Consider the following 27084-nt stretch of genomic DNA (forward strand, 5'->3'; position numbering starts at 1 on the left):
GAAAAAGTCCGCTGTAGAATTTCCACAGGTCCCGCTAGTGTAGAATTAATTTAGAATATACCTTCAAAATCACTTTCAAAAGGTTGAATGCTCACCAAATAAACATGCTGACCATTATTAAAACAGCAAAAAGATCAACAGCATCCGTTTATTGTCATCGCTGCATAAAAACTAAACCAACTTTTTATACTTTTGAAAGTACATGGGATGTAGAAATTTCCAGGTTCGTATTTCTTCGTTAAGACATTACACAGACTTAAATTAGCAGTTGTTGCAAACAAATGATTGGTTCTATATAAAGCCTTCACCACTATAAAAAAAAAAAAAATAATAATAATAATAATTTGACTTCCAAACAATTTAATTGTAGCAGACCTTATACTGCGAAATTGACAGGAGCATCCATCATATATATATATATCACTCGTGAGCAAAAAAAAAAAGGGACCAAACAAATTTTATTGTACTAAAAGCTATATTGAACAATGAACAAGGAAACTTAAACGAGACTAATAACACAGAACAAGACATTTACTTTAATAAATGCTTAGTATGGAATTGCATTCCTTTTGATTTTTTTAAAAGATCAATCCTTTTAGACATGTTCTCAACCAAAGTGGAACACTGTGAAGAGAAGATGCTATTCCATTCGCTTTACTCAGCTTTCGAAAAAGTCCTTCCAGCCAATGCACGAGATATTATGGATCAAATATTCTCGATTAGCTTTAAAATCGGAGCTTTGACCTGGACAAAACACCACATTAATTGAATTATCAGAAAAACATTTTCTTGTGACTTCAGCAGTGTGTGCAGGGGCATTATCATTTTGAAAAATAATGTTCAGAGATATTCCCAGCTTCTGGATACTTGGTAACAGTCCTGTTTTTAATATTCGAATGTATTCCTTTGCATTGATTGACTTCTCACATCTAAGAAGTTCCCCAACTTCTGCTGCAGTAAAAGTTCCCCCAATGCTCTAGGGCGACCAGATCCAGATTTCCCTATTACCAAGTGTTCGACTTTGAACCTTCGACCAATTCGCTTCACTACAGAAAGATCTTTTCACATTTTCTTTTCCTAATATATAAAAAATCTGCTTGTAAATCATTTTCAACTGCCTTAACCCTGCAATTCGTTTTTTTTTTTTATATCCTCGCCAAGATGCGGTTTTACCATTTTTAGGATTCATTTTTTCACTTATTATTATATGCTATAATTATAATGATCTGCAAAATAGGAATTTTCAGTTAAAATAAACAAAAATTCATAGAAAAATATTCTTTCACACTTGGCCCATTTTTTTTTTGCTCATGAGTGTGTGTGTGTGTGTGTGTAAATATTTAACAGATAAACTCTTAAACTACTAGTTACATAACATTGAAATTAGCAAGAAATAGTAATTATAAACTAAAGATAGTTTATAACGAGTAAAATCTTTGTTTGGATGAAAAACAGACATATTGTCAAGTTAAAATGCAAACTGTTCATTTCAATTCGCTGACAAGTTACTTTTTTTCTGCATGACCAAATTCAATTCATTAAGTCATTCAACATTAAATCTTTCTTATCCATCTCTTGATAGCTACATTCATATGGGACAGATGTAACACTAAATGTTTTGGTTTAAATTCTAGCTGATGGTACCCCAAGTCATTTTTATTCTTTTTAAACTTAAAATTATTACTATATATTAGATACAATATAATATTCAATAGAAAATTGGCTCTGTAATAATAAATACAAAATCTGCATGAATTAAAATATACTTAAGCGTATTTTATAACCCGGCAAGGCCGAATGCCCCTCCCCCCCAGTATATATATAACTCCTTTCAGTCTCTAAAGACAATTATTACCCCCCACCGTGTATGTATGCATGCATTATATACATACACACACACTAGTGTTGTGACAATGAATCAGGAAGCTGAAAAATCAGAACTTTTAGGGGTATCAGAATCAGAAAATTTTTTTATCCATTTTCCAATGCTAAAAATGATTCTTTTAATTTTTTTTTTTTTTAATTTGATTTTGTTAAAAGTAAAATCTTCCACTGCTGGTAGTAATAATAAAATAAATATTTATTGATTACAAACTAATAGTAAAACTCAAATATATAGATCATCCCTTTACAAGTGTATTTTTATGTTTGAGAAAATATCTGCACATTTAGCATGTGTTTTGATGGTAATTGGGAAAAAATAACCATCTCATAGTTAAATATTTAGAGATCTATAAAGAATCAGAATTGGTAATTACTTTGGAATTGAGAAAAATATTGGAATCGTCTCATCACTAATATATATACATTATATATATATATATATGTATATATACACACAAATACATTTAATGTTTACTAAATAAACAGAAATAGAAATTAACAAATGTATATCAGCCCGGCTCTCATAAAAAACAAAACACGAATAAAATTATTGAAAAGAAAGAGAAAACAGGATTTTGTAATTATTAAGATGCAATAAAAAAGCAATAAATAAATAAAATTTCTGTATCAGAAATCATTTTTTATCATTACAAAATTATATAAGATTGTTCATTTTTTCTTTTTCCTACAAGATAAAATGGCTCTCAATCACAAAAAATGTTTGCGAAATCTAACTATGGTAATTTCCTTTCCTTTCAGCCTTCTGTAGCTATTGCTGCGAAGTAAATCTAAAGACAAGTGTACGTGTTTAGATGTCTGTGTGTACAATAGATAAGGTTTTGCTATATATATATATATGTTACAAAAGATCAGAAAAACATTGATACCGTCTGATTCAAATCCAATTTAAAGGGAAAAAGTTTATGGCCAGACTCTCTGAAGTCTTTGTTTATATCTGCCTCACCAGAAAGGAGACCATTTCTGGTGAGACAGATCTAAACAGAAGCTAAAGAGAATGATGTGGACAGCCATAGATGGTTTCCCTTTGTATTGGATTCGAAAGCGACAGTACCAATGTTTTTATGATTTTCTGTAACATATTTAAGTAAATATTATTCTCTTATATTGAATTTTTCTTTATAATCGAGCTGTTTGTTAGAGTTTTCTCCGACAAACTTTATACAGAAGAAAAAATTATATATATATCAAGACAAATGTTTAATTCAAACATGTACAGTTGAAAACCAATCACCCATTTTTTGTTTTTAAATTAATTTTGTCTTCATTTTCAAACACCGGTTTTAATAACTCTTCTAACATCAAACTTATTGAGGAATTACTAGAAATCTAGTCCTTTTTATGGCATACCGACCCTTTTTGGAGTTGTTTAATGCTTAAGCATTATACACCATACTCATTGCAAAACCAAAACAAAATCTACCAAGTAGGGGTCCATACATTTTCTAGTTATATTACAAGATGAAATTAATAGACGCACTTGGATTTGAAATCTGCTCAGCTGATTCCAGTCTGTTGTTTGGTATCCATTGCAATAACTATGATCACCATTGCAATAACTATGATCAACCAAGTCGAGATTTGCGATCAGGCCAAGTATATATTGGGTTTAGTCAATCATGTACATGTACTGTTGGATCTGTTTGTGACGGCTAAAGTTTTAACATTGTGATGACGAAATCAATAACACAAGTAGCAACGTAAACCGGAATATATTAAAGGTTTTCTAAAAATCAATAATTTGCATTATTATTATTATCATTATTCAGACAATTGTCCTCATCTTGGATGTCATGTTCATGTTTAAGTCGATGTAATCTCCGTCCGTCCTTCACATGTGTCTTGTCAAACTCTGGAATCTTTATGGAATAATTTTGGACAGAATATTTTTTTTTTTTTTTTTTTTTTTAACTGTTTGAAATTCCTAGATTTTGGAATTCAAAAAGACTAACCCGGATAAAGTTGAATATTACATTAGCCTAAACATGACAAGAACAACAGCCTGAACAATCTATATTTTTTAAACCGCTAACATTAGACTGGAAACATACTTTAGACAATTCCCTCATAATTTCGATCATATTGTTAGAAAACTAATAAAAAAACAGGAGTATCAAAATAAAAAGCCCCACCCCCCGCTTAAAAAAATGAAAATGGTTAAGTTTTTAACAATACATGGTTAAATCATGTGTGTGCAAGTTTAAGAGTACCTGTTTTTAAAACTTCCTTCTTTTTAAACATAACCCCCTCCCCCCGCTGCGTCATTCACAGGATTGTGTCCGTTCAGTGGGTTTAGGGTTTGTTGTCTCAGATCGGCTGACGCAAACAGCATTGGTTCAACACTGGTCACACACACGCAAAAAAAAAAAAAGAAAAAGAAAAAAAAAAGGTAGCTTCATTAAGAAGCTAATTAATTGTACACATGTCCGAATGTGTATGCATGCCATTCTTATATGTATATACATATATACCTACATATGTGTGTGCATATGTGTATATATATATATATATATACATGCATGCACACAAATATTTTTATGTATGCATATAGTTAAAAAGATACATATATATACACGTTCCACTTTCTTTTATTACATATGTGATATATATGTATATACATATATATACATACACACACACTTATATAGAGAGGCCTCCTTTCAGCCTCTAAAGACAATGGATACCCCCCTGTGTATATTTTATATATTATATATCTACATACATATGTATGCACCTGTAATTTTTTTTATGTATATAGAAGAGCACCTACCAATGGCAGGCAGTTGTTTATGTCGTCCATTTTGGATAATTTAAAAAAATTGTTTATATTTCAATCTAAATTATGCGGCTTTTTTTCCGAGAAGGAGAATCCTTTCCATCTGTGGGAGGACTTCTCTTGCGGGAGTCAGAATTTCTGGAGATTTCATCAAGTATGAACCTGTTAAGGTCCTCCATATTCCTGCTGTTTAATGTACCACCACTATGAGGCAGGTAACCTACACTAACATTCGACATAGCACCGTTCAATCCTGCAAAGAAAAAAAAAAAAAAAAGTGAGAAACAATTGACTTTTTTTTGTTGTTTTTAAAATTAAGACACCAAGCACTTTAAATAAAAAATAAGATGATTGTTCAGAATTTCCTCTTTATTAAAAAAAACAAAATTTTTTATGTACGTACCCGTGACAGAAAGAAAATATTGTATTCCAAAAATCATGTAAATTGATTAAGTAGTTTTATTTTTAAAGTAAATCATTTTTAACAAATTTTTCGAATGTCTTCATGTTAAAAATGGCTTCCTAAAATCTTAGCAAGTTTGAATTATTTAAAGTTATTTCTCAGATTTTTGCAATAGCATTGTTGTTCATCTGTCTGTAAAAATTAATTTTCTTGTTTAAATTTCCGTTTTCCTGCTTTCCAGCTGACTACAATCTGATTGTCTTCAAGTCCAACGTAAACAAGTTTTTGATGAGCCGTTCCAGTTAAGTTAACAAATTTACTGAATTTCCATTACTAACGATTACTATATTGTCCAATTGACTACTGTACACTCTTAACCCTTATCCTCAAGTGGTATCTGGGCCTCGATAAGTGGGGATGCCTATGTTAAAAAAAAAAACAAAAAAAAACTGTTATAATTCATGCTCATATTATTACATCATCTTTATTTAAAAACACCCATTTTATTCTTGTATATATTCTTTTTATTTTTTGCCTCAGTTAAATTAATTATGTATAAGTCAGTTGAATAAAGCCTTGATAAGGTCTTTTTGTTTTAATTACATTACACATTACACCCTAAAAATAATTTATCCTTTATATCTAATAAGTTTCACTAAGGAAAAAAAAAAGAAGCTTATCTTTCCTTTGTAATCAAAATCTCTTCCAAAATCAATATTTGATTCTGGTGCGCTAAGTTTTCATACAGAATCTTGTCAAGAAGAATCAAATTCAATTAAATTCCTTCCAGAAAATACTTTGTCTAGGTCATAATTATTTTCAAAGGTCTTCATTGTAGGGTTATAATTGTATTTATCCAGAGTTACTTCCCTTTGAGAAAAAAAAAAAAAAAAAAGTTTACAGTCAATTCAATAAAAACGCTGAATGCAAGCTTGCACTGCTTATGTAAATTTGCATAAAAAACAAAAAAAAAAAAGCTGAATAGTATATAGATATATATATTGAGAAAAAAAAAAAGATGAACGCATCTTTCTTTTTTAAAGCAAAATGAGAATATTATCACATACAGTAGAACCATAGGCACATGCCTTTTAAATGCTAACATGCGTTGCTCACATACACACACACACACACACACGATAAGCACCGGTTAATCCTTGTTTGCCTAACAGGTGGCGTTCTCTATTTCCTGTTCTGTTTCTCTTCCTCTTTCTATTAGAGACATCGACGTTCCAACACGTTTCCTTTTCTCATCTAGCTACGACGTGAAGCAAGCTATTTTTCTACATGCACCTCGACAGCTGTGCATTCTTTCAAGGTAGAAATGAACATTCAATGAATACACGCGTATGCTTTAATTCTTGCATCAGAATGAATACTCGCTATATCTTAAACTTTTAAACACACACACTGGACTTCCAATATATACTTCAACGAACCCCCATATACACTCACACACACACATACATGCAACGAACATTTATCTACATGCATGCTAGTTCATATACACACACTAATTTTCGTAACCTTTCTGTGTAAATAAATATTCCTTGTACATATGTATGTAATCCTGCTTTGGTTGGCTTCATTTTAATGTTTTCTTAAATATACTTGTAACACGTGCCCTTATTATTGATCGGTTTCATTATGCTGTATGATCTGCAAACGGTGACCTACTTTTCTAGTAATCACCTTCTCAATAACCGGTTCCTCAACGCAGCCTACAAAGTGGAGACCCCAGCCTATAACCAGGTAACTAAACAGCTACCAGGGTCCCCAACAGAACCCCAAGATACGGTGGCCTTAGGATACAGTTTTTTAGGTTACGATGTGGAATACAATCTTTTTCCAGCCCCTGGTTATGGCATTTACCTCTACCTTATGGTGTTATGTTATTTGATTATATAGATGTGTATTATATACATGTGTATTATATACTGTATTTTGTTACTAATTTTTAATGCTGCATCTCAGGATTCTACTGCATAAAAATCTACCAATGATAAAAACAATGTAAATAATTCTTTTAACACAAAAAAATAAAACTTTCAATAGTGTCAACATTTAAAGAGTAAATCTGAAAACACAAAGGCATCGTTCAATGCGTGTAACTGTCGATATCTTTGAAATGTGATTGTATGTTTTGTTTTCCTGAGCACAGAAATATTTCGAAATTGTATTTTATTGTACACTAGCAGAACCTGTGTGCCATCATTGCCCAGTAGAAAGATGGCACAAACCAGAGCAAATTCAGGAAGGGACCGCCACCCCCTCATCCGGAGAAACAAATTCAACTATAATTATCTGCCGCATTATTGTATGCGAGTCAAGCAAAATACTGTGGATAAACTGCTAGAAAGTTTGATATATAAAAATGTTGGAAGCTGAAAGAAATTAATGTTTATTTCAGTATCTATCCATCACATTACGTAATCTTTAAATGCAATAAATTAAAGTTATTGACGAAATTGTTGTAGAAGAGCACCCAAAAACAAAATGAAAAATCGAAACCACATGAATACTAAGAAAAATTTAATGTGTAAAAAAAGTAAAAATAGGAATTAAAATTTTTTATTTATAAATAAATGAATAATGTTGATTGTATGAATTGATGAGAAATATGTAATACAGAATAATATGTACACAAGTAAATGATTAGGTAACTGAAAAATATTTAATTATCAATAATAACTAATCGTTATACAAAAAATATGCAAATACAAAAAAAATTTGCAAATGTACAAATACAAAAAATTTGCAAATGTACAAATACAAAAAATATGTAAATGTACTAATACAAAAAATATGTAAATGTACAAATACAAAAAATTTGCAAATGTACAAATAATTTGTAAATGCACAAATACCAAAAATATGAGTAGAGTAGAAATTATTGATACCTATGCCAAATAATTTACGAAACAATGTGAAATCAAGAAAAAGAAAAATCATTGGTCATGAATAGACATTTATTTTTTGAATAATAAAGATAACAATCAAAAATAATTTCGCACTTTTTGTTTTTTGTCTAATAAACCAATGCTAGTAGCTAAATATTTCTTAAGGGATGTCAACACTGGCGATCTCATTGACTCAGCGTTTCAGCACCTTTTGACCCTTTATGTAAACTATCCAGAAAATGGTCCTTATTCTGCATAAATACCGATTTTTAATATTTTAAATTGCCTTTTAATTATTATTAATGAATATTGATGTACAAAATTAATAATTTAGGTAACTGAAATAGAAACTGTTTTATTAGTTTAAAAATGAACTGGAAAGAAGTCATCGACTATGTTCACTCACCATAACGGAAAAGCTATAATTGTTGGCATAATTTTTTTAATTCTAAGTTGATTCATTAAAATTATGGACAATCTAAAATGTAATGGGAATTTATTAGAATAGCCAACAAAGACGGCGAAAAAAGTTGTTCTACAAACTTTAATAATTATTTTGTGTTTTATCTTTTTTTCAAGTAGTATTTTACTTCAAATAAAACCCTTTTACATTTAGAATGCGGCGACTATAGCGATGATGAAGCAGATGAAGAAAAAGACAGAAGACAAATAAGAACATGACTCAGTGTAGAGTGCTTTATTTAATATATTCTTAGCTGATCAGGTCAATATTGTTGAAGGAAGCTGACAAATAAGGTTGGCTTGTCAAGGGTGACGATTGTTTTTGTTAAAATAAAATCTGTCGATAACGTAAATACATAAAAATATTAAATGATAGAAGTGAAAAAAGTATCTTTTTTTATACAAGAAAATGTGTTTTTGATGATACAAAGTGCTGTTGAGCAGTATTCAAAAAAGACATTCCAGTAATCCAGTTTAGGTCTAAAGTAACCAATTAAATTGCCCCGTGTTTAATAATGCCATGGTAAGGGAGCGTTCAGTATTTATGCATGGTAGGTGCAGTAAATGTTAAAAATATGGAATGAGAAGATAAACACTGATCGTGCAACCAGTCTTATGAAGCTAATGTAAGAAAAGTTCCTGGTCTCTTCGAAGTGTGTAACAGTAGATATTTTAAAGAGGGTAAAAACACCTCCAGCCTTCTTAAAGTATGATTATTTTTGGAGAGTGACTCACCATAAAAATTACAGGAATTTACAACACATTGAAGAAAACTGAAAATATTTGGAGAAAGAAATCCTTATTGAATGTTTACGGAAAACTTACGCTAATGTATGAGATTATTCAAACATTAACATAAAAATGCATTGATTAAAAAAAAAAAAAAAAAAAAAAAAAAAAAGGCAGAACTCATTTCTTTTATAGGCAAAATCCAGTTAACTGGTTTGCAGGCCCGAATCCCGTACCGCGGAGGAAAAGAACATAAAAAAAAAAAAAAAAAAAGTGACGTCTTTGCCGTTGCGTCCATCGCAAAATCAGAAGTGGCAAAGGTTTAAATTAAGGCTAGTCAATCGAAAAGAGGGGATGACTTGAAAATATCGGCAAAAAAAGCGACCCCCCTGCTTGTAGAAAAGTACCGAGTTGAGGGTGAAGTAATCAATATTTTTCGCCAATTTTTCGATGATACTGATCTCGTAAAAATCCGTTGACTGTCGAAAGTTTTAGGCAGACATACAGACAGATGAGATTTATATTATAGATGAGAGTGTCTCAGAAAGAGAGAGAGAGAGAGAGAAAAAAAAAAAAAACAACACCTGGTGAAAGCGTTGGTTGAGGGCTGCACCATTATAAATTTTCACTAGATACATATTTTATAAACAATTTTAATTAGACTTTAGGTTCTATGGTATATCAACTACTATGGGTTATCTAAAAATCAAATCCAGCCTACATATGCTGTGTGTGTGTGTGTGTGTGTGTGCATATATATATATATATATTTATATTACACATCAAAAGCAACGTGAACTCGTACGTTTTGAGAGCATCAAAACACAAGGAAAATAACTGACCTTGCAATGCCAAAGCATCACTAAATGCCTGTAACTCCGTGTCGTTATCTTCTTCCAATCCTCTGCTACCACAGTGAGTTAACCGTTGGGAGGGCCAGTCTTTTGTCATCCAAGGGCTCGCTTTGCCAGTCGATGTACTTCTGTTGCGCAGGGGCGGGTTCTTTCCACAGAGAAAAGCCAAAAGATCTTCTCTGCGTATGTGACGCCGTCTCTTTTTGGCCCAAGCAATTATGTCCTTTGTTCTGTGTTGCTTGCCGCATTGCACGCCGACATCAATACACACTCTTAACGTATCTATACTATCTGCGAAAACAAGAAAAACACATTCGTTGCAAAAGGAGGTAAAATAATTTCACAAAGTCTAACACATTCCTATGCCGACGTGATCAATAACAATCGTTACTTTTAAAAGAAAACTGAGAAATAATCGTACAAGCAATTTAGTACCAAAGTTTGATAAAATTACGGAACTAGTCTTCTGCTATTAGGTATCCCAAAGTTCTATTTTCATCATCAGAAATTTTAATGTAGACAGATCTTTGCAAAAATATAAATAAGGACACCAAATATACTATGATAGCTCAATTAGCCACCAAATTATAAATATTCAAAATTTATTGGGAATTTAAAAAAAAAAAAAAAAAAAATTACTATCTGATGTGCTATTGGTCAGAAGTCATTTTTTGCACTGTATGAGTTTTGAAGTGAAGAATTCTTTCAAATGAAATGTTATCTTGTGTTAAATGGAAATGAATTGTCATGCAAGCAGTAGTTATTGGATGAAACAAGCCTAACAAAAAGAAAACATTAAAAAATACTAAAATGACACAAATGCAACTTTGTTTAAGATTCATTAACATATCAAATCTTCCTAATATGATCCAGAACACATTAGAGATAAAAACTAAATTTTTCTTTTAACAGTAAATGAAGAAAAAACAAAAAATTTAAATTTAGACTATGTAAAAACAGAAAAACAATTTGATAACAGGAAAAAAAAATTTCTTTAGTATTTTATTCATTAAAAATTAGTGGGACCTGTGAAAATTCCACAGCAGCAGCTTTCATATATTGCTGCTGGGCATTTTGTGGACGCTGAGAGTGAATGGAGATCCCGCGATATTATACAATCTTTAGATAGAATAGATTCTACTCTTGGATCTTAGCCAGAAGAATAAGAAGGTATATTTTAGTTTCATGTATAGCCCAAAAGCAACATTTTTTTTTTTTTTACATTGTCTCATAATTTATAATCTGGAAACTGTAACATGTACATATGTTAAAGATACTATGATAGATAATTAATTTTTAAGCAAGAAAAAAGTCTATGAGAGATGTGTAAAGCTAGGTAGCTAGGGTTGAAGATACAGGTTTCATGGAGAAATATACGAGAATGATATGATGGAGGTGTAATGTTAGTGTAATGTAACTATGTTTTGAAAATACCACGGGGCCGTCGTGGTCTCTCCCCAGCCCCAGCATTGCCGGGAGGTGATTGGGTCTCACTCGAAGTAATACAGCATAAAAAAAGGAAACAATGCAATTTTGATTTCCTCGACCTCTTTCCATTCTGTCAGCCATGGAGTAAGACGTATAGTTTTGTCTCTCTGTAAATGAGAGGAGCCCCCCCCCCCCCCAAGCACTAGTTAAGCAAGTAATTACTTAAAAGTGTAATTATTATGAATTATCTTTTTTATTGTAATATATTGTGTAAATTTTATAAAATAAAATAGTTAAGATCTTATATATTACAATTGCATGTTGTGCATCGTTTTGTGCCTGCCTCAAAATATCAAGACGATTCCATCAAAAGGGAGTCACCAGAGCGAAGGCATACTCCAGAGTGAAGTAGCCAGCCACACCCAACATCCCAGGTATCACCTAGACCAGTGGTTCTCAACCTTTTTTTTACCCATGCACCCCTTTTCCCTTCTTTTTATCTTGGTGGGCCCCTTCATAACTATTGGTCATAAGACAATCTTCTATTTTTCACTAATATAAATTTTGAGGTTTTAATAATCAAAGAAATAATATAAAATTAAGCTTTATTTTTAAATGAAAACTAATTCAATGCAAATAAGGTATTCTACAACAACTATAATAATTATGATAATAAGTAGTAATTATAATAATAATCTAAATTAGAGTGATAATAATTCTTTACCAATATCTTGTATTACAATGTTTCTTCCATGGTGAAGCCGATGGAGATCAGACAGTAGAAATTAAATTTTTAATAATAAAAACTATTCTGAGTTGGTTTCTTCATGGACCACCAAAATATCGTTGTGGACCCCCCATTCTGTTATGTTTTGCCTGTGGACCCCCAGAAATATTCCATGGACTCCTAGGGTCCATGTGGACCCCGGTTGAGAACACCTGACCTAGACAAAAATATGTCTAATGATAGATACTGACCGGCCAATTGTCACAGTATGGTAACATTTCCAGAACATTTAATGTAACACGTGGGTCGGTCATTGGCATGACTGGGTTACAGTAAAGACTGGCTTAGATTAAATCTGGACAGTATAGAGATATGTGTACAGATGCAGATTGGTTTGTCTTATGGCATATCAACCTTTTTCAGGTTATTTAATACCGAATTTTAATGCATCTAAAACCAAGCTTCTCTCTTTACATCATCAACATTTTGATCCACATCTGACATCAATTGAAATGAATGGCTCTCGTCTTCAGGAGGCCTCAAGTTTTGACAAACTTCTTGGCTTGACCATTACTCCTAATCTTAAATGGAACACGTACATCAAATCTGTTGCCAAGGCCACTGGAAAAATGGTGGGATCTTTCTATCGATCCGGTAGATATCTCACTGCTGATGCTATTCTCTATCTATATAAGAGCCAGATACGTCCAAGGATGGAATACTGTTGCCACATCTGGGCAGGAGCTGCTAGAAAGGACTTGGCCTGCCTTGATAGAGTTCAAAATAGACTTCGTAGCCTCGTAGGAGATGTCCTTTTCTCTTCCTTGCAGCCTTTATCTCACAGAAGAGATGTTGCGAGTTTGTCTCTGATGTATCGTTATTTTCATGGAAAGTGTTCGAATGAGCTTCAATCTATGGTCCCCCCTCGCCAAACTTTCACAAGAAACACTCGTCTAGCTGTAAACACTATCAATAATTCCCCCCACTCTTTATCTGTGCCTAAACCTAAACGTAGATTCCATGAACAAAGCTTTTTTCTTAGAACTGCACGCCTGTGGAATTGTCTTCCGTTTTCCTGCTTTCCGGCTGACTACAATATGGTTGTCTTCAAGTCTAACGTAAATAAGTTCTTGAGCCGTTCCATATAAGTTATCAACTTTACCAAATTTTCATTACTAATGATTACTATAATGTCCAATTTCTACTGTACACTCTTTAACCCTTATCCTTGAGTGGCCTCTTGGCCTTGATAATGTGGTGATGCCTATGTAAAAAAAACAAAACAAAAAACCCAGTAATTTGGGAAAAGTTTATGCTCTAAGTTCTTATAGTTACATCTTCAAATATTTATTCATGGTGTTTGGTTTGTTTGTTTTGTAAAGGAAAATTGTTTTTGTTTGTTTAGTTTATCGGCATATCAGCCTTAGGTGTTATTTCCTGTCAGAGAAGATATTTTGTGAATAGATGTTTATAGTATTTAGTTTGTGATTATATGTTTTGTTTGCTATGTGTATTTTAGAGGTTTTATAACTTTTCATATAGAAATTTGATATAAAAAATATAGAAATATGATATAAAAAAAAATAAAATTCCAGTTTTTTTTTTTTTTAAAAGTTCATGATCTTTTTGGTTTCGATTTCTTTAAATAGTTTTTCTAATATCTTTTTTTGTTAAAATATTTTCCTCTTTAAAAGTTTGCATTTTACAATCTTCAAGTAAGTTTTATAAAAAACTTTTTTTTATATTCACATTGGCACTTTGATTGTTGTTCTTTTTTTTAATAAATAATTGTGGGTTAGGTGTGAATGTCCTATGTGAAGTCAATTTAACATGACTTCCGTTTATTTTTCCTATGTTCATTTTTGGAGGGTGAGTTATTTCAAAAAGTTTATTTTCTTTCTTCCCATGACGGTTGCCATTTCTCTTGAATACTTGTTGGTTTCATGTCTATAGAAGATTTTGATTTTTTTTTTTTTTTTATCTATAGTCGTTTTTAGTGATGCCTTTGCTGCTAGACCAGCTTTGCCACCTCTCCTTGTTTCTATGCGAATTGGTATCTAGCAAAATATAATTTGCCTTTTTTCTTCTAGGTTGTTCGTTTTAATTAAGTTTTATTAGACAGTATTCCAATTTGTTTTCCGTTAGAACTATTAAGACAGACAATGAGTCGGAATAGATAATAAATTTTTGGTTATGGTCTTCTGTTATGATATCAAGGGCTATATCTATGGCAATTGCTTCATTTGGTAATCTTTTTGGAAAAATTTGGTTAAATAGTTTTTTTTCTGTTAATGCAGTGCCACCAGTGCTATTAGAGTTGTCAATAATACTTTGGTGGTTTGAAAATTTGTCTTTAATCTTTGATATTTTTCCAAGTATGTGATGAGATGGGTTTTCATTCTGGGGAGTTTACTAAGGTCCAGTATTAGGTTTTTGGATGGTCGATTATAGCGATATCTATTAATTTGGTTTTATGAATTTTGTTTAGTTGGATATCTGATTCTTTAATGATTTGATCCATTTAAAGCTCAAATAGATTTATTTTGTTTTAATTTTTATTGAACAATGTTTGGTATGATGAATTTAGTGTGCCGTGATAGGTTGGATTCAAGTTATAGGATTTTAATTTAATGAAGTATTGCAGGCCAGCTTTTCTCGTCTTAGTTTTAATGGTTGTTCATTTGTCTTCACATACAGATTTTCTATTGGGAAGATGAGGAAAGCACCGAGTGTAAGTCTCGGATAGTGTATTGTATCTAATGTTTGTAAATAAGATTCTCTGGCATAGAGCCATAATCCAATTGAGATCGCATTATTGCTTTGTAAGTTTTAAAAGGGTTTCTTGACCTGCTCCCCATTCTATGTGGGCCACCACACGTAGTTGTAGAGCCTGATTACATTTTGTCTGAAGTTTCTTAATATGAGGTATAAAAGTTTCTAATCAAACATTATTCCAAGAACTTTGAATTTTTCTACTACTGGTATTTTGTCATTATAAAGTTTCAAGACGGAGTTCAAGTAACTTGCGTTGTCAGCAAAAGTGAATGCATCTTGATTCTGTGAAGCCATTTGTTGTGGTCTATTAAAGTATTTTATTGATAGATTATTGTAGCTGCTCCTCTGTAGACGTTTGTGAGTTTTGATCGCTAGCAAATCAAAGTCATCATCATATCGTGAGCCATTTACACGAGAATTGAAACAATGTGTAATATTATTAATAATATTATTGAATATATACTTTCTTGTGGAATTCCTTCATTTTAATCTTTTGCTTCTGAAAAGGTCGATCCTAGTTTCACTCTGATTATTCTTTCAGATAGGAAGTTTTAGATAAACATTCGTAGCCTGCCTCTTAATCCGAGTTAGTATTAATCTTTTAGGCTCCCGTGTTTCCACGCAATGTCATGCACTTTTTCTGTGTCAACAAAAAAAGTGTTCTTTTTTATATTAGCTTTTTTCATGAAAGTTTCCAATCTAGTTAAATAGTTATTTGTATTCATTTTTTTTTCATGAAAGTTTCCAATCTAGTTAAATAGTTATTTGTATTCATTTTTTTTTTTCATGAAAGTTTCCAATCTAGTTAAATAGTTATTTGTATTCATTTTTTTTTTCATGAAAGTTTCCAATCTAGTTAAATAGTTATTTGTATTCATTTTTTTTTTTATGAAAGTTTCCAATCTAGTTAAATAGTTATTTGTATTCATTTTTTTTTCATGAAAGTTTCCAATCTAGTTAAATAGTTATTTGTATTCATTTTTTTTTCATGAAAGTTTCCAATCTAGTTAAATAGTTATTTGTATTCATTTTTTTTTTTCATGAAAGTTTCCAATCTAGTTAAATAGTTATTTGTATTCATTTTTTTTTTCATGAAAGTTTCCAATCTAGTTAAATAGTTATTTGTATTCATTTTTTTTTTTCATGAAAGTTTCCAATCTAGTTAAATAGTTATTTGTATTCATTTTTTTTTTTTCATGAAAGTTTCCAATCTAGTTAAATAGTTATTTGTATTCATTTTTTTTTTCATGAAAGTTTCCAATCTAGTTAAATAGTTATTTGTATTCATTTTTTTTTTATGAAAGTTTCCAATCTAGTTAAATAGTTATTTGTATTCATTTTTTTTTTCATGAAAGTTTCCAATCTAGTTAAATAGTTTTTTGTATTCATTTTTTTTCATGAAAGTTTCCAATCTAGTTAAATAGTTATTTGTATTCATTTTTTTTCATGAAAGTTTCCAATCTAGTTAAATAGTTATTTGTATTCATTTTTTTTTCATGAAAGTTTCCAATCTAGTTAAATAGTTATTTGTATTCATTTTTTTTCATGAAAGTTTCCAATCTAGTTAAATAGTTATTTGTATTCATTTTTTTTTTTCATGAAAGTTTCTAATCTAGTTAAATAGTTATTTGTATTCATTTTTTTTTCATGAAAGTTTCCAATCTAGTTAAATAGTTATTTGTATTCTTTTTTTTTTCATGAAGCCACATTGATATTTAGTTGCTTTTTTTCTAGGTACCAGACTATTTTCCATCATTCATTCCATGGTTTTACATAGGCAGCTGTTAATAATATTTGTTTGTAGTTTTGTGAGTTACCCTGAACCTTTTCTTTTTAATTTTAATAGTTTGTTTCCAGGAGTAACCCAGATCTTATTACAGGTATATAAGGATTCTTATATATCTAATAATAAAAAATAACAAATAATTAGGTATATAAGAGGTGGTCTAAGGATTATTGCAGACGTTATTTGATAAATTCATTATTTTCAGTCACCCACACTGAGAATTGAACCTTCAAAGGAAGGTAACTTTTAGCACTGAATTTTTCCATGCACTCTAACCACTGTGTCACAGGTCCTTAGAGTACTCGGAAAAATTAAGCGCGACCGATCGAAAATACAATTGCAAATTATTTAGGACCTCTACTTTTGATTTCATTCAGCAAACAAAGGGAGAGTGTTTTACCATACCCATTGAGGAATTCAAAGATGTGTGTGTGTGGGGGGGGGGTAAGCTTTTATTTTAAGGTTGTGAATACGATTTTGGTTTAAAAGTAATTGCTGAGGATTTATTGGAAACTTATGATGAGGATTCCTCAGCCATATTAGAAACCACACTTTATTATAAAGACAGTGTTATCCGTTGTCAACTTCACCATATATCAAAAAGGGGGAGAGTTAAGATGTTTCAAAGCGATTTTAGGAGTATGCCATGATGCACATTATTCCATGGATGTTGTTCTTGATTGAAAATTGACAAGCTTTTGCAGCAGGTTTATTCTTGAAGAACCTCACATGTTTGTTCCAGTTCTCCAATGGACTTTCATTCCACTTTACAATTAATCCATTTTTCATTTCAAAAAGCACATATCTGATGAAACGCTGAAGAATCACATTTCACTTTTATTCAATTACTTTTATATCCTCGTCTGTTCCACTAGTTTCAATAATGCAGATCTTTTTTTTTTGTTTGTCTTGTTTTCCACTTTTCGGAGAACTTATTTTTGGTTAACAATTCCAAAGGACCTGAACCCGAAAAGGCAGATATATATTCAGTAGTGTCTTATTCCATTTCCAAAATTATCAAATTCCAAATATGGTAATCTAGGGCAAGATTCTCAGGAAACATTTTTGAACTATCTTTTTGTATCTGGAAAACAACAATTCTGCTTTCGATTAGGACCCAACCAATCACGTGATTACTTTTTACTGGAGATATTGAATTACCATTAAATCATTTCTCTCTGATAGGTTCATAAGAGAAGTGGCTGATGGGAAAAAATCAGAGGCCCGCAGTATTAATGCTGGGGTCCATCCTGGGCCCAACTCTCTTCCTGATCTACATCAATGATCTCCCAAAACACATACTTAAATCATTCGTTGACATATATGCTGATGACACGACCATCTACGGCAACACATCAAAAGCTGTAAATGACAAAGTTCTCTCTGATTCTCTCTCCTCTGATTTTGAGCGTGTGGTACAGTGAGGGAAGAGGTGACTGGTTACCTTTAATGCATCTAAAACCAAGCTCCTATCTTTGCGTCATCAACGCTCTGATCCCCATTTGGCATCAATTGAAATGGATGGCTCTCATCTAGGGGAAGCTCCATGTTTTGATAAGCTTTTGGGTTTGACCTTTACTCCTGATCTGAAATGGAACACGTACATCAAGTCTGTTGCCAAGGTTGCTGGAAAAATGGTGGGATCCTTCTACCGCTCCACAAGATATCTCACTACTGATGCAATTCTTTATCTCTATAAAAGCCAAGTATGTCCAAGGATGAAATACTGCTGCCACATCTGGGCAGGAGCTGCTAAAAACAGCCTATCCTGCCTTGACAGAGTACAAAATAGACTTTGTGGTTTAGTGGGGGATGTCCTTTTCTCTTCCCTGTAGCCTCTCTCCCACAGAAGAGACGTTGCAAGCCTATCTTTGTTTTATCGTTATTTCCATGGCAGATGCTCGTCTGAGCTCCAATATCTGGTCCCCCCTCGCCAATCTTTCACGAGAAACACTCGTCTAGCTGAAACCACTGTCAAAAATTTCCCCAACTCTTTATCTGTGCCTAAATCAAAATGTAGATTCCATGAACAAAACTTCTTTTAGAACTGCATGCCTGTGGAACTCTACCGCTTGCCTGTTTCCCTCCTGACTTCAACATGGATGTGTTCAAGTCCAACATAAACAAATTCCTGATGAACTGCCCCTTTAAATAATGACACTTTATCAAATCTCCAATACTAATGAATACTGCAACACTATCCCATTGATTACTGTACACAAAATAACCCTTATCCTAAAAAAAAAAAAAAATCCCAAATCAAAACCTAATGTCCCCTCTCCTAACATAAAAGTTGAAATAAAAATATACCTTTGTACATATCAGTAACTGCTGTAGCTGCATTTCGAAATGGACCCCACAAGGTTCGACCCTGGTGTCGATCTGGAAAATAAATTTAATATAAATTAAAGAAAAGTCCAAGAAGAAAAAAAAATGAATAGAAATTACATAAAACAGAAATGTTCGACAGTGCATTTATAGACAAAGATAAAAAAAATAAAAATAAAAAAGGAAAGCAATTGCAAGTTTTTTTTTTAAATTTATACTAAAACAAAAATCTCAAAAAGTAAATACTAAAAAATAATCAAGATATGTTAAAAATAAAATCATTTTATCATAAAACTTTAAATCTAAATAAAGATATAAATAAATCAAACAAAACTTAACTATATAAACATTAAACACAGTAGCAACAGTGTTTGGAACTGTAATACTTGTAGAAAAGGGAGATCAGAAAAGATAAAAAAAAAAAGGTATCCTAATTATATACACCAGGAAATATATCCCCTTCCTTCGATCGCATCCAATGTGTTGCTTACTTTAAATCTCTTAATTAAAAAATAGATTACCATTCATAAAATCGAGCAGAAAAAAAAAAATAAATGATAGAATATTTGGTAGAAGTTCATGGAATATTTAAGAAAATAATTAAAAAAGAAAATTTTTAAGTGTCATATTTTCATATGAAAAAAAAAAAACAAAAACAAAAAAACAAAAATCAACTTTAATATAAAACAATCACCCAGAATTTCTCCATATGCTGCAAAAATTGATGTTAATTCTTTTGGAAACAACTAATCAATTAAACAAATGCCAATCAAAATAATCTTAAAACTCACTGTTCAATTTCAAAGAAATAATTTTAAGTTAAACTTACATAGAAAAAAAGACTAAAACTTGGAATCTTTATAATAAAAAAAAATGTGTGCATTAATCAATAGTATTATGAATAAAAGTTAGAGGGATGGAAGGGGATTGGTCCACTTTTAGTGTTAACTAGATAATGTTCTGTAAAAAAAAATTAGATAAGGACAGGACAACCTACATGCTAGATTTTTTAAATAAATTTATAGTAAAAAAAAACAAAAAAAAAAAAACAACTTTCTACAAAAAAATAATCTCCACAATTTACTAAGTTTAACTAAAATACACACTATCATTTTGTTTTCCTTATTTTTCCATAAAATTATAAGACGTATTAAAATATAAAACAATTACAAATCCATGCATGTAACTTATTAAAAATCATAAAATAAGAAATTACAGCTTATTTACAGGAGGCAATTCTAATGCAGAAACGTAATTAGCATGCTATGGAGTCTATGAACAACAATTCCTTCATTCTAAGATTGCAACTTTTAATTAGCTTGCAATTCCCAAATCCATACAAACATTACATTGCAAATTCTAAATTTCGAATTTAAAAGTTTCCAGGCCTTGGAATTCAAACGTTTTACACATTAGAAAATAGTATACATAATTTTTTTTTTTTTTTTTTTCAGTATTCCAAAATCTTTCATAATGGTCAAATAATGCTGTGATGGTTAGTCATATATGGTGAAAATAAGATTAGTGGTTTCCGTCTCCTTCATGACTATACTGAGCAAGACATTACTGAGAAACCACACCCTTGACAAACTAAACGTTTGTGAAAGTATTTTTCACCTGAATATGAAATCCTAGTTAAAAACCCCATTAAAATGTGCCATCAATTTTAATACCAAGTCTTCAACCAAATATGAAAAATGATAAATTAGCTTCGTTTCTAGAAAAATAATTATCAGTTTTGAAAATTTATTGCCCAATAATCGACCAACAGTATTTTGTGGTAGCAGTAACATGTTATAAATGGGACAGTCACTAGTCCATTCTGTTGATTTTTTTTAACAGAATTAGTTTAATGTTTGGATCAAAATCTTTGAAAAATGTACATTTAAATGCTAAAGAGCTGATATACATACAAGTATTTTTTTTTTTCTTTTTAAGAAAATTTTTTTTTTATTTAAATAAATTAATGTTACATCAAACATTTGAACAAAACATGCTTCTAAGATTCTGATCAGGACATTTGAATATTTGACATTAAGGTGATTTATGGTAACATTAATCAGTTTTGACATTAAATGTTCAACAATTTTAATTTCTTGGGTGATATATTTTCTCAAATTTTTGATTAACCACAAAAAGTATATTCTTTTATTTAATGAAATATATATGAAACCGTTACAGTATCATGGAGAAAATGGATTTAGTTTTGTTGAATATTAGGAAGGATTAGCAACTTGTACTCCCCCGATGTACATACTTTCAACAAGCAGCAAAATCGCGCCTCTTCACAGAGGTCCTTAGATGCTGAAAAACTTTCTACTCTCAATAGTTTCTTCTCTTGGAAAATCCCTCCCTTTTTCTTGCTTCCCTGACTGTACTAACCCACAGAAGTTTAAATGTAATATGAACAAACATCTGGCTGCTCAATTCCTCAGTCACCTGCTAAACACAATCCCAAATAGTAGTCTCTTATGTTCCATGTGGCAATATGCCTTGTTTGTGAAGGGGGGGGGGGGGAGAAAACAAAAACACACTTGGCATCATGGTTAAATATTTACATGAACAATTTTAATTTTATTTTAGGAAAACAAGATTTCATATATTGTTGATGTAATCAAGCAATGACATAACAGAACCAATCATTTTTTTTTTCAACAAAAATTTATAATAAGCGTTGGATAAATAAAAACTAATTTGTTAAAAACTATCAAATTAACTGATGCAACAGCAGCAACAAAATCTCCCATTATTTAAATTTTTTTAGGACATTTTTTATGTGAGGGAGATGCAGATCGCCAAGAAGGGGCACTATGAATATTAAAAATTAAATAAAAATAAAAAAAATAAAATAAAAAATAAAAAGCCGAGCATCTGCCCCCCCCCCCATCCACGAGTGAAAACTTACTTTCACCATGACTAATGTTTGTGCAAAATTTCAAAAACACTCAAGGTGTGGTTACTGAAAAAAGTGTAAACAAATGAACGATTTGGGAATAATTTTACCCCTACAATGTCCCCTAAGGGGGCAGCTAGAATTATCCCGGGAAATCATTCTGGCAAAAATTTACTTTCACCATAACTAATGTTTGTGCAAAACTTTGAAAACATCCAAGGCATAGTTATTGAGAAAAGTGCTAATAAACGAATGGGAGTGAATTACTAGGTCCAATTCCTCCTTTGTTGGGAAACCAAAAACTACCCCCATTAATGAAGGATTTCTCCTGACCGAGAACAGATACATATTTTTTACATTTTAATCCTAGCCAGATGGCTAAGATTTCTCAGTCAACCATTTGAATTCTGTTACATTAAAATCTATTTTAAATTCAAAAAAGATTTAGGGCAAGTTAAAAATACAAATGTCTTGGAAACGATGCTCTTCAATTACCAGATATAACCTAAGTCGCAATGTATTATCAATTTTGAAATGTGAGTATCAACAGAATTTTGTTTGCGACAAGTTTAAGTGAACTTATCTGCCTTGTGAACTTGAAAAACTAGAATAAAGAAAAAAAAAAAAGAAAAAAGATGAAAACATGCATAAAACTAGTCATTTTTTTATTTTTATTAAGTTCACATATATACATTAATTTATTTATGGATGTGAATTCTGGTAATTCCCAGGAGATCGGTCCAAGAATGTTGCAATAAAATAAATGTACTTTTAATAGAACTTAATCGGAAAGTTGGATGAAAAAAAGAAAAAGTATGTCGACTTCTGGATTTGACCTGTGACTTTTTTTCCTTTTTTTTTTTTTTTTTTTTTTTAACTTCACTTATGCACAGTGATTTTTTTTTTTTTTTTTTTTTTAAATTGTCTAATATATATTTTTTTCTTATTCTGACAGATAATTAAAAAGCCTATTTTTTCTATTTAAAAATTAAAACGAACTTCTTAATATACTCAGTCATGGATATGTGAGCAACTACATGAAGATTAACTAATTTGCATATTCTGTTGAAAAACTAGCATTCATTAATTCATTTTTCATCGTTTATTAGATGATCGTTTCATTTCACTACTATGCCGAGTTTCTACATAATTGCATAAAATTTAAGATGAAAATGTTCTAACACAAGGAAATATTTATATATAAGTGACCTTGTGTGTGTGTGTGTGTGAAAAGTTTCTACCAAACTACTCCTCTCTGAATATTTGGTCTCCAGAGCTTAAATTTAATATATAGGGTTTGGTTTTTAGTGGCAAAAATTGCTGCTAAGAATCAAAATTGAAAACAAAACAGTTGACCTTGGCAGGAATCGTAGACTAAACCTGCTTGCATGCACAAATCTACATTCATAGATTACCGTTATGTTTTTAAAAACTCTTTAAGCATATGGGTGTGGACCAAAAGCTAAGGAATGAGGCTAGAGAGTTGTATGTTTTGGTTTCAATTCTAGCTGATGACATCCAAGTCTTTCGTCAAAATTTATTTTTTTCAACTTTTAATATCACTATTGGGTACAATATAATAATTGACAGAATTGGCACTATAATAAGAAATGTGTGTAAGGAGAAGAATTAAAATATCTCATTTAAACGTATATTACAGCTGGGTAACACTGGGTGCCTGTTGAGACGATTCCAATACAATTACGGATTCTGCACGAATACAGATTCAAATTCTTTATAAATTTCTAAATATTTTAAAGTATTTTTTTTTGTTGTCCTGATTACCGTTAGAACACATGTACATATATTTTCTCAAACGTAAAAACACACTTGTGAGGGAATGCTCTATAGATGTTAGTTTTACTGGAAGTTTAAAATCAATAAATATTTATTTTATTATTATTGCAAGCAGTGAAAGACTGTCTTTAAAAAAATCAAATTGAAAAGATAATTAAAAGGATCGTTTTTGGCATCGGAAAACAGGCACAAATTTTTCCGATACCGATATTCCAAAAAGTTCAGATTTTTCCAATTCCTCGTCTGAACACTAATATCTAAATAAAGAATTAAAACTATCACATTACTCTGTCCATGTTAACTAAAATATCAACTTGAGGAAATGTTTGTAGAATTAAATGATTCATTATGCAAGAAATTAAAAAACAAGTATTCTTCAAAATGAAAACAGTCATTGTTGATGACCTTTAAATTTTCAGAATTTGTTTGCAGTAAAAATCTTTCCGCTTTGAATAAAAAAATAAAATGACAGGCTTCTTTAACGTTATTGAATGATAAACTGGTCATCCTTCATTTTATGTTGCATGAATTTCTAAACGGATGTCACCTTTGTTGGGTTCCAACTGGCTTTCTCCCAAACTAGTATTACATCCTAACCATTTCAGCCGATCCCAAATTAGATCACATGATATAGCTAGCCAATCTCGATCATATAAATGAAGACCAACTACTTGTGTGATTTAAATTGATGTCAGGTCATGTGATGAGACGACATTTTCCTCAAAAGTATTAAGATATTCCAATTTCTTTTAATAATATTAAAAATGTATAATTATTACTATTAAAAATATTGCATTCTTATCTATATTCCTATAAATGTTTTTTTTTTGTGTATATGGATAGTCATTAAAAACTCTTTTTTCTATTTATTTAAAAAAGAAAATACAACTTTGTTATATATGGGTCATGGAATTGCATTCATTTGGAAAAGATTTAGCTAATTTGCATATTCTTTTAAATATTCATTTTAATTCCCTATTAGTTTTTTCGGTTTTCTTATGGAATGATCATCTTTAGTTAACGATTATGTGTAATTATATTCATGCAGATATTCGACATGATTTATACTTGCGTAATATTTGCATAAATAGGTTATGGTAAACACAAACCTCTTTCTATATATATTTATGTATGCATATATATATATATATATATTTGTTTAAAAAATTTTGCCTACCAAACTCCTTATACTTGGATTTTAGCCAGGGAAAATTGGTGCAAGTATGAAAATCAAAAATATGGAATTTGCCAGGTGAAGGTTGAACAACGGCATTACGAATATGTATGCATAACGTAATAGATTCTCGGTGGTGCACAAGTCTTTTTTTTTATTTTTTATTTTTTTTTAAACTTTAAATCATTACAACATATTGGGTCCAATAAATATAAAATCTGCATCAATCAAAATATCATATTTAAGCATATTTTACGACTGGGCAATGCCAGGCGGCCTGCTGGTAGAATATAAAAATGTTCTTTTTGAACATTCTAAAATACGAAATGTTAAGGTATTCCATTTGGAGCGATTCTGGAATTTTCCACCCACCAAAACTATAAAAGAATGCTGTTCGTGTAAACTCTTTAGTTATGCAAGTTCGCAACATCTCTTCCGTGGGAAAGAGGTTGCAGGGATGAGAAAAGGGCATCCCCCACTAGGCTATGAAGTCTATTTTGACTTCTGTCAAGGCAGGATAGGCTGCTTCTAGCAGCTCCCGCACAGATGTGACAAGCTTGGACATACTTGACTCTTATACAGGTATGGCAGCAACGGGACATCGACTGGAGCAGTAGTACGATCCCGCCATTTTTCCAGCAACCATGGCAACAGATTTGATGTAAGTGTTCCATTTCAGATCAGGAGTAAAGGTCAAACCCAAAAGCCTATCAAAACATGAGTCTCAATAAGAGGAGAGCCATTCATTTCAATTAATACCAGACAGAGAACAGAGCATGGATGATGTAAAAGAGAAAAGTTTGGTTTTAGATGTATTAAAAGTAACCAGCCACCTCTTCCCCATTGTACTACGTGATCAAAATCAAAGAGAATCAGAAAGAACTTTGTCATTTACGGCAGTGTTGCCATAGATGCTAGTGTCATCAGCATAAATGTCTACGAGTGATCTTAGAATGTGATTTGGGAGATCATTGATGTAGATCAGGAAGAGAGTTAGGCCCAAGATGGATTCTTGAGGGACCCCAGCATCAATAATGTGAGCTTCTGATTTCTGCTCATCAAATACTACTCTTATGAACCTATCAGAGAGAAATGATTTAATAATTGAGAAGACATATCCAGCAATACTGTATTTGGAGATCTTTATGCCATACCCTACCAAAGGCCTTTGATATGTCAAGAGCAATTGCCCTAGAAAGGGAGCCTCTGTCGAGATCGATCAAGATACGAGATAATCATTAGCATATGGTTTCCGTTCTGCTAGATCTACAGCAGATGTCCTTACAGTTATATCGCATAGGATTAGCAAATCTCTCGACGGTGGCAATCTTTCTAGGGCAATTGCTCTTGACATATCTAAAGCCTTTGATAGGGTATGGCATAAAGGTTTACTTCATAAGATCGCTAGCTATGGTATAGCTGGAAAAGTCTTCTCAATTATTAAATCATTTCTTTCTGATAGGTTCATAAGAGTAGTAGTTGAGGGGCAAAAATCAGAAGCTCACAGTATTAATGCCGGTGTCCCTCTGGGATCCATCCTGGGCCCAACTCTTTTCCTGATCTACATTAATGATCTTCCAAATCATATCCTTACATCATTTGTAGACATTCATGCTGACGACACTACCATTTATGGTACCACATCTAAGACAGTAAACGAGCAAGTACTCTCCAATTCTCTCTCCTCTGATCTTGAGCATGTAGTACAATGGGGAAAGGAGTGGCTGGTTACTTTTAATGCATCTAAAACCAAGCTTCTCTCTTTACATCATCAACATTTTAATCCACATTTGTCATCAATTGAAATGAATGGCTCTCGTCTTCAGGAGGCCTCAAGTTTTGACAAGCTTCTGGCCTTGACCATTACTCCTGATCTTAAATGGAACACGTATATCAAATCTGTTGCCAAGGCCGCTGGAAAAATGGTGGGATCTTTCTATCCATCCAGTAGATAGATCACTGCTGATGCTATTCTCTATCTATATAAGAGCCAGGTACGTCCAAGGATGGAATACTGTTGCCACATCTGGGCAGGAGCTGCTAGAAAGGACTTGTCCTGCCTTGATAGAGTTCAAAATAGACTTCGTAGCCTCGTAGGAGATGTCCTTTTCTCCTCCTTACAACCTCTATCTCACAGAAGAGATGTTGCG

At 31.6% G+C, this 27084-nt stretch overlaps 1 protein-coding gene across 1 annotated transcript in view; it reads right to left on the minus strand.

Annotated features, from left to right (window-relative positions):
* Positions 1–3716: 3716 nt before the first annotated feature.
* LOC145252468 (HUWE1-associated protein modifying stress responses-like) overlaps positions 3717–27084 on the minus strand; it is a 55491-nt gene continuing 32123 nt past the window's right edge. The window contains exons 2-4 of the mRNA XM_080111892.1: positions 19053–19124; positions 10015–10317; positions 3717–4931 (exon numbers count right to left, since the gene is read on the minus strand). Coding sequence (XP_079968018.1) covers positions 4738–4931; positions 10015–10317; positions 19053–19124 — 569 coding nt within the window. The 3' untranslated portion in view covers positions 3717–4737. The remainder of the gene's footprint in view (positions 4932–10014; positions 10318–19052; positions 19125–27084) is intronic.

Source organism: Euprymna scolopes, chromosome 29 (genome assembly GCF_053919585.1).
Source record: "Euprymna scolopes isolate OS-2025 chromosome 29, ASM5391958v1, whole genome shotgun sequence".
NCBI lineage: Eukaryota > Metazoa > Mollusca > Cephalopoda > Sepiida > Sepiolidae > Euprymna > Euprymna scolopes.